Source organism: Peromyscus californicus, unplaced genomic scaffold (genome assembly GCF_007827085.1).
Source record: "Peromyscus californicus insignis strain IS unplaced genomic scaffold, ASM782708v3 Scaffold_6__1_contigs__length_162567912, whole genome shotgun sequence".
Taxonomy (NCBI): domain Eukaryota; kingdom Metazoa; phylum Chordata; class Mammalia; order Rodentia; family Cricetidae; genus Peromyscus; species Peromyscus californicus.
The window spans coordinates 83,534,593-83,547,245 of record NW_026294584.1 but is presented as its reverse complement, the minus strand read 5'-3'; the positions used below and the strand labels follow the sequence as shown (position 1 = coordinate 83,547,245).

Sequence of the window (12,653 nt, the reverse complement as noted above, 5' to 3'; positions counted from 1 at the left end):
GAATCATGTGGTTTAGTTTATTTTTCCTGCCCAATGGAAGAAACTCAGTCTCTAATCGACTCTCTATGTGGACTAGCTATATCCAAAGGTCCACAGTTCATGAAGTTTGTGTAACATTATAGCAAAGGAACAAGTAAATCCACATATTTTAGGTGTGTATTTGTTAAATGCATTGGTAGAAATACCAAGTAAGGAGGTTATATCAAAGTAAAGAAAGTTCTGTTCATGACCCATATGCTATATGATGATGTTCTCAACTTTGGGGCTATAAATTTCATGTATCTATTAATACATGAAAATTCATTTACATAATAGTCATAAGCAAGTTAGGTCACACAAAGAATTAGACAATAAATGTCTGTCTAAGGGATTAACAGAACCCAAAATGATCTAGTGCTGTATCTGTTATATTCTACCACCCCACAACCATCAGAATTCTGATCATAACCAAAGCCTGACTACCTATCACAGGATGAGATATGGCTGCATTCTGTCTAGCCCAATAGTTCTGTAATTAAATAGGAAGGAACCAGGTGAATTTTGAGTCTCACTAATCCCATAAGCCCTTTCCTATCTATTTTCCATGCATTCTTACGAAGTTGTTTTTAATACAAACTATAATACTGGAAATGTTAGGCTCTAGATCCTCTTGGTGTCTCTGGCTCACAGATCATGCCACACTCCTCTGCAATCTCTCTCCCCTCTGCATGCTCATAGGATGGATTGACAAGCTGTGCATGGCTCTGACAAAGAGTCAAATGCTCTGACTCTGACTGTCTTCCTGGAAGGGGAGACACCTGATGGCAGACATGTAGCATATATGACGTACTAACCAGGCATGCTGTCATGAAGTATAAGACACTTAAAATGTAGTACATCTCTCTTCCTAAGAAACACTTAAGAATAAGTACCCAATTGAGTTTTGGGACAGGGACTAAAGTCTCTCTCTCTCTCTCTCTCTCTCTCTCTCTCTGCCTTTCTTTGTCTATATCCCTTCCTCCCCCTCTTTCCCTCCTTCTCTCCCTCCCTCTCTCTCTCACCTTGCCTGTGTTGTCTGTGGTGTTAACAACTCTTAATAAAACCCTTGCCTTAAAGGATGCTCCATCTCTGCATCCTTCACCCTCAAACCTCTCCTCTTCCTCCCTAGAATCTAACACATGATAGATAGATAGTATGTCTTCCTTCTTAAATGCTGATTTAAATTAAGTCCTTTCTTTAAGTTGTTTGCATCAGTTTCTTTTGTCATAGTGATGAGAGAACATAACTATTATGCATGGTAACAGGTATGCATTGTTTAAACTGGTTAAACTCATGCTGTCAGGGCTCAAATGATTAGTTCTATAAATGGTAACCAAGCCAATCTCTGACCTGTGATTCATTTAATTCAACAGAGACCAAGCTAACAATGACAACTTGGGGTAATGAGCAAACTCTGAGTTCAAACTACAAGAACTATCATGAATCTTCTAATTGTGACACAAAATTTGTTTTTTAGAACAAATTTTGGCTGAGTAATTCCAAAAATGACTAAAACCACTCTTAAATAAGCTGTGAGTGTTAATGTTGACTGTTAACATAGAGAATATAGAAGCACCAAGGAGACACTTTATAGCACATATGTGAAGGATTATGTAGACTGTTAACCTCAGGGCATGGCTGTGAGGAATTTCTTTGTAGGTTAGTTGAAGTAGGAAAACCTACCTTAAATGTGGCAGGCTCATCCTGGTGGCTTGGGATGTGCACTGAATGAAAAGAAAAAAGTGAGTTAAACACAAGCCTTCATGACTTGCTGGTGCCAACAGATCTTGCTACTGTGTTTTTCCTGGCATGAAAGACTGTGAGTTCCAACAATGAACCCAAATAAGCTTTCTCTCCCTTAAGTTATTTCTGTAATTTTATCACAGTAGTAGAGAAAGTAACTAACCTATCAAAAGCATGAAGCTATAACCATGAGAAGTGATCATAAATCTGAACTTGCATTATTAGAGTATTTAATTTTGTACTTTTAGAGAATGAAGTAAAATGTGTTTTCAACATGTGGCCTGAAATATATTTCCTAAAACTTTCATTAGGTAAAGTAAACATCACCTAAAGTACAGCTGCTTAAACCACCAGTGAATTCTTTTTACCTTGCTTAAGTAGAAATTTTCAATCACTTGGTGTAAAGTAGGTCTCTGCTTATATTTGTAGTGATCAACATTTAATGGCATGATTCTGCTATTTTAATTGATTTTGGTACACAAATATACATAGAGAGAAAGTATGTTGTTAGCTTCATTTAACTTTTGGGTTTAAAAACTTATTGTATTAACTAAAATAAAGGTCATACTCCTCAATTTGTTTGCCAAATGATTACTATTTGTGTTTGTAGTAACTTCTCATTATTTTATTTATTATATGTCAATGAACTTTTTTTGATATTATGCCAGAATGGTCAATAAAATTTGGAATACCTCATCCTTACACTTCTGTTGCTCTAGAACAACTTCTGTTCCCAAATTTGGTATTAACCAAAGTTCTCTAGAGAAACAGAACTGATAGAATGAATATATATGTGCATATATTTATATATGTTGTACATATATTTGTTATACGTGTGTGTGTGTGTGTGTGTGTGTGTGTGTGTGATTTATTAAAATGGATTACAAGCTGTGGTCCAGCTAGTTCAACGATACCTCTCTTTTGAGAGTAAGTAAAAAAATCCAATAGTTGTTCCTTCAATCCATGAGGCTGGATGTCAGGCTGGTCTTCAGTATACGTTGTCATCCTAAAGAAGTATACTCAAACAACAGAGAAAAAATTAACTTGCTAGCAACAGTGCAGGCAAACAGGTAGAGAAAGAACTTCCTTCTTCCATGTCTTTATATAGGCAGCCACCAGAAGGGTTGACCCAGATTTAAGGAAGGCCTTCCCACCTCAAATGATATAATCAAGAATTCCTCACAGGTATACCTAGAAGTTTGAGGTTTAGCTAATTCCAGATGTAGTCAAGTTGATTAAGAAGAGTAGTCATCACAAGTTTATCTTGGTTTATTATCTAACTGCCAAAATTCATGCTGGGACATGGTGATCACAAAGGACCATAAGGTGTTAATTGCCAGCATGAAAATAATTCTGGAACCACATGTTTCACTTACCTTTTGCCCTATTTGTTCTCCTAACAAGGTGTTCAATGAGAAGCCTCTGTGAGATTTAGAAGAAGAAAATACAATACTATTCCATCAGGATAGAAGGTAGGACATATGATGAAGATTGATAATCTCCAGAGAGTTGCCCAGGCAGCTGAGCAATCAGCTTTATCACATTTGGTCTTCTCAGCCAAGTCTATGAGCTAGATGACAAGAAAGTCTAGATCTTGGGTGACAGATACAGGCTGGCCACAGGTGAAGTGTCAGACAATTACCCTGTTATTAGTATTTGTACTCATTATCATACTCCCAAACTTTGTGTAGGTAAAAATCTAATCATTTTAATTTAATTTACTATTTCTTTGTGGCTATCTTTTCAACATTTGGGAATGCAGCCCTCTCACTGTTTGGAACACAAAAATTTGACCACTAAACAGTGCATGGATTATTGTTTGGGGTTCTTGATAGAGTTCATTTTCACTGCCAGATAAAGAATTAAAAGGCAGGAAAAGTCTTGAGCAAAACAACTAGGAGCAAGGAAAACCTCAGCTGCATCAACAGAATCAATAGATGAAGAAATGCTGTCATTAGGGGTGAAACACACAGCAAGGCACATAGCACACAGAGAAGATCCTCTGCAGAGCAGAGGGAGGACTCAGGAATCCCAGTGTCTCCCTGAGGGCTCTGCATTTTAAGAATGTTTGAGGAGTCCCCACCCCCTGCCAGTTAATGATTGATCACCTTTCACTAGGACAGGGAGACTGACAGTCTCACAACTGTGAGACAAATGTGTCTTGATCCAGCCTTCAACTTGAATAGCAGTTCCTGGGGGCAGAAGAAAAAGCCTGCCATATCTTTAGGCCTTTGCCACCTGTCAGATCAGGCCTATAAGAAAATGGGCAGAAGTTTACCATCTTTATCATCTGGATATTTATCATTTTTATTATCTATTTGTGGCCCCTGTTTTTATCTTTCTGCCTATCAGTGATCGTCTAACTCCTAGTCTTTCACAAGATTGTATGTTCCAAAAAATCCTTTCAGAAGGCTGTAGACACTTATTCCTTTTCTTTCATTTTTTTGTAAATCTCCCTTGAATTTTTCCTTTGATGTGTAAATTCAAATAGATGTCATAACCCAGATGCCTTCCGAGTCCTGAACAGTATTACTAAATCAGAATTTACCTAATTGGGCCTTTGCTTCTAGAGTCTAGGAAGAGGAGTAACCTTCATAGTCTCTTATTCAAAGCCACTCAGAGCTCTTCAATGCCAACTTCATATGCATAATGATCTCAGCAGGTGGAATCACCAGGAGGAGCAGCTGAGGCAGCCTGGCTTGCACTTCTGTTTTGCTGAATGGTTTATGTTAGGACTTGTTCCACTGTGGGTGGGTAACTGCTGTAATGTTGACAATAATAAGTTCCAATATCTTCTGGCTTCAAACTGCTGATGGTGAGAGTAAAATCTCTCCCAGACCCACTGCCACTGAACCTGGATGGGACCCCAGGATACAAACTGGATGCAGCATAGATCAGGAGCTTAGGAGAGTTCCCTGGTATTTGCTGATACCAGGATAATGATCTACCAATGCTCTGACTGGCTTGACAGTTGATAGTGACTGTGTCTCCTAGTGATGCAGTCTGAGATGGAGACTGGGTCATCTGGATGTCACATTTGGAACCTAGCGTTGAGAAAGAAGGAAAAATACAACACACAACCAAAAATATATAATGCTGCCTTTAAAGGTCAATGTGTAGAGTTCCCAACAAGCCAGGCAGCTCTGACCGCACTGAGATAAGCACTGCTGTTCTCCATACCTGGGATCCAGAGCAGCAGAAGTCCCAGGAAATGAGCCGGAGCCTTCATGGCTGTGCTGTGTACTGAATAGTACTGACTCCTATACAGTGTATTATCAGCCCATTAAGAAATCCTCAGAAGTGTGGGATGTTCTGTTACATGCAAATCAGCAGGGTCTAGATGATGTGGTCACAGCTGCAGGATTGTCTCTCCTCAGGGACTAACTCTATGCCAGCCTCAGGACCCTAGGTTCTGGGGCAGATCAAGACATTGTGGGGTTTTCTACAGAAATTTGGTTCTTTCCACAACTCAGAAGAAAGACTGACTCTGATGTCCTGAGAGTGAGTTATTTTTTGTTTCTACATGATTTGTGACATGAATTTTGGCTAGCCTTACATATTCATCCATCATTCACAAAGGCAATTCCAGAAACTGGAAGATGGTTTAGAAGTCATCTTCATTTGGACATATGGATATTCTTGAGTCCAGAGAGAGCTCTTTAGACCATATTCCAGAATTCTGTACTATGTTTACCCCTGTATACCACCAATCAGTGGTGAAATATGAGATAAAAATATACTTTTAGCCTGGTGCTAGTGACTCATACCTTTAATCCCAGCACTCCTGAGGCAGAGGCAGGCAGATCTCTGTAAGTTCGAGGCCAGCCTGGTCTACAAAGCAATTTCCAGGACAGCAAGAGCTGTTACATAGAAGAACTCTCCTCACAAATTTAAATTTTGAAAAAGATAAAAGTATGTGAACAAATAATATATGCAAAATTCCCAGTAGGGACCAGCTATAGAGCATATACCACTATGAACACATTGTCTTCAAACTGTGGTAGTTTTCCTCCCTTTTTAATGTTCTTTCCTCTTCTTTTTTTCTCTCAGCAAGTGTTCAGCTGTGCTAGAATATACCCCATTCCTCAAAACTACCCATCCTTCTGTGGCCATCCCTTATAGTTCCTACTAAAAAATAGTTATTCATGCCTGGATAAGGCATGTGACCACCTCACTTGAAACTTGAAACTGTTCACAAATATAAAATATTATGTAAAGCAGAGGAATCCCTGAGTTAGTGAAGTTCTGTGTGAATGTGTATTGTTTACATGGATATAGTCATGTTTCAGACCTTGAGCTCGTGAAACATTGGCAAAGCCAGTTCCTGATATGGGTCAGGCACAAGAGGGTTGGCAAAGATCCTCTTGGGAGTCCAAGTGTGAGTCTTTATAAACAATTGAGCAGTGTGTGAAAGGACTTCCTACCCCTGGATGTTCATAGCCTGAGGCTTCTGGCCTACAGAGATGTCCTGTGGAGACCAGCTAACTCCTCCTTCTATACTTTACCTAATAAATATGCTGAGGTTCTTGGTTGTGGAGAGAAGCAGAATTCCATCTGTCTGCTTGTCTGTCTGTCTGTCCTTTCTTCATTCCCTCACTGCCCCCAGTCAGGTTCCAGGACCCAAACTGTGCTGGTCTAGCACGTGGTACAGGGTTCTGGAATGAAGACTGTGTGTAAGACATCCTCTCTATGACATGGGCAGAAAAACAAATCGTGAGATGTGAATATGAAGCAGCAATGGGATGAATAGAATGTCTCTACATGGCAGTAGGACATATAGGGACACCGTCCATTCAGTAGTAGAAGACTGAACATTGGAGAAAGAGGAACAGGGCATTTATAAAGCACAGAATACCCTTCTTCACTGTATAAGAACAAGATATTTACTGCCAATGGACAAGACAACCTTGTCCTGGGGATGAGTAACATCCATATGTTAACCATGATCTGAAATCATAGGGCTCATTGACAACAACTGCCAGTGGGCAGAGTCAATTCTTGATTTAAGAACATGCTAAATCCCATATCACTACTGCCATTTCTCTTAGTATCCTACAATCCACTAGTATGACTTCAATGGTTATTGATGGTCTATCTGTATCTTTGTCACAATAAAATCATGATTGCAGTATAAAGGAATGAGCATGAATTTTAGAACTAACCATGTTTAGTCCTGGAAAGGGAAATAGAGATGAACATGGTGAGCCTCTGAATTTAAATTTAAAGGTTTGGGATTCTAGAATAACACCACTGTTCTAGAAAATTCTATTTGAATATCCTCAAGAAGATCAAATTTATCATTTATCTCCACTGACCTAAAGGTGCAACTTTGAAACTATGCCTGGATTGTGAGGAACAGAAAACTCTGATTCAGACATGTTCTCCTGAGAATCAGCTATCCAAAAGGTCATTGGATTCTGAAGCCATTTGCACAACAGCAGAACAATGGCTTAAAACTGGACATCAAGATGTAGAACATAACTAGAATCCTAATCTTCAGGTGCTGACCTCAAACGTTTCGTAGTCTATGCTGTCTGCGCACACAATACACCAAACGTTTGAGGTTTTAAATTTATTAGTAATAGCTCCACCTAAAAGTAATTTATTTTCTCTTAAGGAAGTCCTGTATATCTCATGAAGAAGAATGTACCAAGAAATGCTTATGTTATATAAAACATTGCTATGTCAGCCCCAATAGACCATTGTTATTAGCAATTTTGCTCTGATTTTTATCTAAGATATTTGTGTATGCTCAAGTCCATTTCATTCTATACTGATTGTATAGCAACTTCCTGTTTATGTGAGTGATGTGGCAGAGACAACGATTTGCGATTAAAAGTCAGGCTAAGAGGACCTAATTATTTCAAATCTCAAATCTTTTTTGAGAAAGATTTTCCATACATAGGAAATGCGATTATATACAATTTTGTCCTGGGTTTTAAGTAATAACCTAGACTAAGGGTTGATCTATTTTAAAGCATGGCTCTTCCATGGTCTTTTTTGTTTATCCTGTAGGATGAGAAATTAAATGGGGATGTTCCCAAGCTCATAACCAAAATATACTCACTTAAATCAACACACACTCAACAGAGACCCACTGACAATAGCACAAACCTCAATGTACATGCATTAAAGAGATTACTGAAACCAAAATTAATTCCAGAGAGAAAGTCTTCAAGAAAGCTAAATTCAAGCCATTCTTGTATTGCTGTAATTCAGTTCCTCCCCATGTGTATACCCTCTCCCTGTTTGTGTTCATTGACTGGCCCTTCAGCTCGGGGAACCCTTAACTGGAAAGACATGTGTTCATGGTGACCCCTGCTGGACAGACTGGCAAAGGGCTGGCAAAATCAGCTCATTATCCAAGATTACCTGAAATCTATGTACTTAGTGTTACTTACTTGTCATTTTATTTTCATGCAGTGTTCACAGCCGTTTTCCATGGTACTTCTTATATCTACTAACAATATATCTTCTTACTTCTTTTATCCATTTCAAATTTCTCCAGCATTATGCATAAAATGGACTCTAGAATCCTGAAGCAGCTATAATATTGAAGAATGTATTTATCATTTCTTCCATCCATTTGCAGACCTAAGCATATTCAAGTGTCCCAGTATACTGGTTGTTTTTTGTCATGTTGAGACAAACATATAGATAGATAGATAGATGGATAGATATAGATATAGATATATAGATATGAGAAGAAGAAAATTTGGTTGAGGAATTACCTCCATCAGATTAACCCAAGAGCAAGCTTGTTTTTCATTCATGATTGATATGGGATGGTTCAGCCCACTATGGGCAGTGCCATTGCTGGATGAGTGATCATAGGTCAGAGTCCATTGTCTCTCTTTCAGTTCCTGCCTATGCATTTCTGCACTGAATTCATGCCTTGACTTAACCCAATGGTGGACTATAAACTGTAAGCTGAATGAACCTTCTCCAAATTAATGGTGTGGGTTTTTGAACCTCATGAAATGACAAAGATGTGACTTCAGCCAACAGAGGAAAGCTTGAGCACACTTGCGGTAGGTAAGGTGGTGGTTGGGAATAGGGGATGCTGAGTGCTCCTTGTACAAGTGATCCAGCCTCATCCTTCCCCACCCAGAAACTCCCCCAGAGCTGACTCTCCTGTTTCAGCCATTGCCATCTCTCTGATTTATTTACCCCAGTTTTTCTGTGACATGTGCAGGAAAGGGCCTCAGTTAAATTTTGGAGTCCAATTATGCCCCCTTTTCTGGCACCATTTTTTTCCCTTTACTATGGCCCTGATCATCAAATTTATGATAGTTTTGATCACACCTCTCAGGAAAGATTTCCTATCATTTTTTACTTTTTAAAAATGAACATGGAAGATGGTACAGAATGGCTGCAACTGTGAAGCATAGAAGTTTAGATTGTACTAACTGTGGCTCATCTGTAATGGGTATTGTTTGGACATCACAAATATCAATTCTTTCTAGGGAACTCTGTGATGAGTGGCACCAAAGTAGAAAGAGGAAGAGATGTCCAATGCTCACCATCAAAGGTCATGTCAGAAGAGCAAACTCCTTTCTCTGGGTATTTGCAGCTAACCTGAAGATGGGAAGAGATGCCCAGGACACCTGATGAGGCTGTCCAGAAAAGATGTTCATTAAAAGGGGAAGGAGAGAAGCAAAGGGAACCTAAAGCTTTTCTTGTGCTTTTAGAATCTTGTCTAAGAAAAATACTATGTCCTGAAGCATTTCAATTTTGTTTTCTTTTGTTATTTTTATACTTACATATCTTAGGTATAAGACCTCATTGTGATATTTAGTAAGTTGCTTGTAAATGCTGTTTTCCTGACAACATTCATTTAAAAACTAAACCAAAAAATGAACACACAGAGCAGCCAGCCAGCAGGTAAGAGATATGCCTATAGGCTGCACCAACACTACTACCACCCACTGGATTTTATCCCCCCAATCCCCACTCTGCTGCCCACCCCACCTGCCTCATCATCTTCCCCATGGTCAGCCACCCCCTGCAACTCAGGTAGGTTCCATAGACACAGGCACAACCTACAGCAGTTAGGAGAACAGGTGAGTGTCTGGCCTCCCAGCTGAACTGCCCCATCCTCCAGATCCTAAGCCCCAGGGCACATCCTGTCACTCTCCCTCCCAGCTCAGCACCAGCAAGGCAGCTTGGCTCTTCCCCGGACTCTGGTTGAATTCCACTACTCTGGTGCAGTCCCCAGTAGCTGGCCAGAAGGTGAGAGACCTGCCCGCAGGCTGGACCACCACTGCCACTACAATCCATTGGATTCTGTTTCCCAAGATCCATTCTGCCACCCAATCCCAACCATCTCATCATCTTCCCAGTGGCTAGTCCTCCTGAGAACTCCAGCATACTCCATAGGCACAGGCACAACTCAGGGCAGTTGGAAGAACAGCCCACATCAGTCAGAAGAACATGAGGATAACTGGATCTTGGCACCCAAACCCCAACAAAGCTCAGCTAAGATAAGCCTACTGGAACTGAAGACTTGCCAATTACCAGAACTTTTGGGCATTCAGGCCAGAAGACAGTAAAGAAAACAGATAATAAAGGAACAAAGCACCTATCTAACAAAGACATCACAAGACTCAATACTCATACCTATAATTATCCCAAACCCAGATGCACAAATGCCAGTGTAAAAATATATTCAACAACAGAGAAGGCAATATTGCACCACCAGACCCCGGTCATCCTACAACAGCAAGACCTGAACATTCCAATGCAGCTGAAGCACAAGAAAACAACCTTAAAAATAATTTTATGAAGATAATAGAGGCCCTTAGATGAAATGAAAAAATTCCCTTAAAGAAATTGAAGAAAATACAAATAAAAATTTCAAAGAAATCAATAAATCCCTTAAAGGTAGCCAAGGAGAAAACAATCAAACATGTGAAGGAAACAGTTCAAGACTTGAAAATTGTAATAGAAGCAATAAAGAAAACACAAACCAAGGGAATACTGGAAATGGATAATCTGGGTAAGTGAACAGGAATGACAGATACAAACATCACCAACAGAATACAAGAGAATATAGAGAGAATTTCAGGTGTTGAACATACTATAGAGGAAATAGATTCATTGATCAGATAGACTGACCAAAACAAAATCTCCTTGCCACATAATACCCAAAACACTACACATGCAGAATAAAAAATGAATATTAAGAGCTTCAACAGAAAAGGGCCAATTAACACATAAAGGCAGACCTATGAGAATTACACCCAATTTCTCAATGGGGACTCTAAAAGCCAGAGGTTCTAATCAGATATTCTGCAAAAACTGAGATACCAAAGATGCCAGCCCAGACTACTATACCCAGCAAAACTTTAAATCATGATAGACAGAGAAAACAAGATATTTCATGACAAAACCAGATTTAAACAACACCTATCCACAAATCCAGCCCTACAAAAAGTACTAGAAGGAATACTTTCACCAAAGGAAGATAGTTGCACCCATGAAAACATGACCAACAGATAATCTCACATCAGCAAAATACAAAGAAGGAAAACACACACACACACAAACTACCAACAACAACAAAACAACAGGCATTAACAGTCACTGGTCATTAATATCTCCTAATCTAAACAAACAATTCACCAACAAAAACATAGGCTAACAGAATGGATGTGAAAACATGATCCATCCTTCTGTGTACAGGAAACACACATCAACATCAAAGATAGACATTACCTCAGAGTAAAGGGTTAGAAAAAGTTTTTCTAAACAAACACACCCAAAAAGCAAGCTCTTGTAGTGATTCTGTATCTAAAAAACAGACTTCCAACCAAAATTAATTAAAAGAGATGGAGAAGGACATGGCATATTTATTAAAGGACAAATCCACCAAAATGATGTCTCAATTGGGAATATTTATGCCCCAAATGCAAGGACACCCGCATTTATAAAAGAAACATTACTAAATTTAAATCACAATAGAACCACACACATTAATAGTGGGAGAGTTATACCCCACTCTCACTAATGGACAGGTCATCCAGAAAGAAAATAAACAGAAATAATGGAACTAACAGACATTATGACTCAAATGGACTTAACATACATCTACAGAATATTTCACCCAAACGCAAAAGAATATACCTTTTTCTCAGCACCTCATGGAACCTTCTCAAAAATTGACATACTCAGTCACAAAGCAAATCTCAAAAGATACAAAAACAATTGGTATAGCCCCCTGTATTTTCTGGGATCACCTTGGATTAAAGTTAGAGTTCAACAATACAAACTACACAAAGACTACAAACATGAAAAACTGAACAGCTCTCAACTGAATTACCACTGGGTCAAGGAAGAAGTAAAGAAAGAAATTAAAGATGTTCAGAATTCAATGAAAATGAATGCACAACATACCAAAACTTATGCTAAGAGGAAAGTTCATAGCACTGAGTGCCTATATAAATAATTTGGAGACATCTCATACTAGAGACTTAACAGCACACCTGAGAGTTTTAGAACAAAAAGAAGCAAACTCATCCAGGAGGAATAGACAGCAGGAAATAATCAAACTCTGGGCTGAAAGCAATAAAATAAAAACAAAGAGAACAATACAAAGAATCAATGAAACAAAGAGTTGGTTCTTTGAGAAAATCAACAAGATAAACAAAACCTTACCCAATCAAGCTAAACAGCAGAGAGAAAATACCCAAATTAACAAAATCAGAAATGAAAAGGGAGACATAATAATATAATAAATATATAAATATAAATATATTTATAATAAATATAAAAGAAATGGACAATTTTCTTGGTAGATATCACATACCCCCCCAAAAAATCAAGACCAAGTAAACAGTTTAAATAGAACTATAACCCCTAAGGAAAATAGAAGCAGTCATTAAAAGTCTCCC

General features: G+C 38.7%; 1 gene segment (V, D, J or C); it reads right to left on the bottom strand.

The window, feature by feature from the left end:
• Positions 1 to 4,485: 4,485 nt before the first annotated feature.
• Positions 4,486 to 4,990, bottom strand: LOC128099587 (immunoglobulin kappa variable 1-12-like). The segment is given in 2 exon segments: positions 4,486 to 4,805; positions 4,942 to 4,990. Coding segments are annotated over 2 exon segments (369 nt in total).
• Positions 4,991 to 12,653: the final 7,663 nt, after the last annotated feature.